The sequence below is a fragment of the Arachis duranensis genome, chromosome 8 (genome assembly GCF_000817695.3).
Source record: "Arachis duranensis cultivar V14167 chromosome 8, aradu.V14167.gnm2.J7QH, whole genome shotgun sequence".
Taxonomy (NCBI): Eukaryota; Viridiplantae; Streptophyta; class Magnoliopsida; order Fabales; family Fabaceae; genus Arachis; species Arachis duranensis.
Window position 1 is genome coordinate 49,105,759 of NC_029779.3, and position 1,254 is coordinate 49,107,012.

A 1,254-nucleotide genomic window follows, 5' to 3' on the forward strand; every position below is an offset into this window, starting at 1 on the left:
TTTATGGTTTTGAGTTTATTTCTTTATTCTGGATAGGGAGATTTAGTTGGCTTTGCGGTGTTTAGTTCAAGATCTTAATTGTACTCATAGGTCTAACCCATTTCTAAATATGTTGGTTGGAAGCGATTCATCTCAATTGTCTCGTAATGGGAAACAAATAGCATACTAGCAGACCATTTTAAACTCGCATTATATCTGAGTTAGGCTTCTTCAAATTGTTGAATAGTTAGGCATTTTTCTCATGCGATCTAAACTGGAAATCTCTGCAGTACTATAACGAAAGCTTCTTCCTTCATCTCGATTTTGCAGGTTGTTCCATAAATAATCTGCCCAAAGATAGCGATTTGTACGTGGCCAAAAGAAACGAAGCCTATCAGAAATACGAGATGTAAGTGAAATAGCAGGTTTTCTTAATGTGGTTTAGGTGCGAAATCTTTATCATCGTACTTCAGTTTACATTATGCTGATTTGGTTTCAGTTTAGTGGAGTTGGAGAAGTTGCTCTCCCCAATATTCCCGAAGCAGCATACTATGGTATAAACTAGAGAAACAGTCGCGGAACAATGACCGGGAACTTCCTTCTGTGTCCCCACTCCAGTGGTAGGCTTGAAGCAATGCTGCTGCTCCACAACATTTATCTTTGAAGGTAAGAAAACCATTCGCCACAGGGAGTGATGGTAGTTCATATTTGCTGTAGTCTTATTTGTAGCAAATTTATATTTCTATCGGATGACCACTACATCAACTTAGGAAATCATGGATCAGCATTAATCTACGTTGTGAGTAATTCATCATTTTCATCAACTTAGGTAATGAATGAATGATGCGTCTCAGGTTTAACCGGGTCAATTGCATGATTCATTACCCTGGGTATCTTGTGCAATGTTTTCTAAGTTTTTATTTTACACTTAACCTTCACTTTAGATGATTTAAATCGGACTTGGCAAATTCTAATTTTTTCACTGAATCCAATCATGTGCTAACTGCTAAATGCATTGCAGTGGATATCTTAGAATACTGATATTAAAAAAAAAAAAAACTCAAAACAAGAGTTTTAAATGTGTTTTATTAGGGTAATGTAATGGTGAAAAGTAAAGATTGTATTTTTTTCATTGCAATAGAAAAAAAAAGATATTATGTTTAATGCACTCTTTTTGTTTTAATTAAGGAGCTTATTAGTTTTTATTTTGGAAAATTATTTTCACTTAATATTTATACCTGACTGGCACTTTAGTAGGTCACTATTTGACAATCA

At 34.4% G+C, this 1,254-nt stretch overlaps 1 protein-coding gene across 1 annotated transcript in view; it reads left to right on the forward strand.

The window, feature by feature from the left end:
• The window catches only part of LOC107463543 (uncharacterized), a 3,833-nt gene extending 2,875 nt beyond the window's left edge, over positions 1 to 958 (forward strand). Inside the window, exons 4-5 of the mRNA XM_016082350.3 lie at positions 310 to 388; positions 479 to 958. Coding sequence (XP_015937836.1) covers positions 310 to 388; positions 479 to 539 — 140 coding nt within the window. The 3' untranslated portion in view covers positions 540 to 958. The remainder of the gene's footprint in view (positions 1 to 309; positions 389 to 478) is intronic.
• The last annotated feature ends 296 nt before the right edge of the window (positions 959 to 1,254 follow it).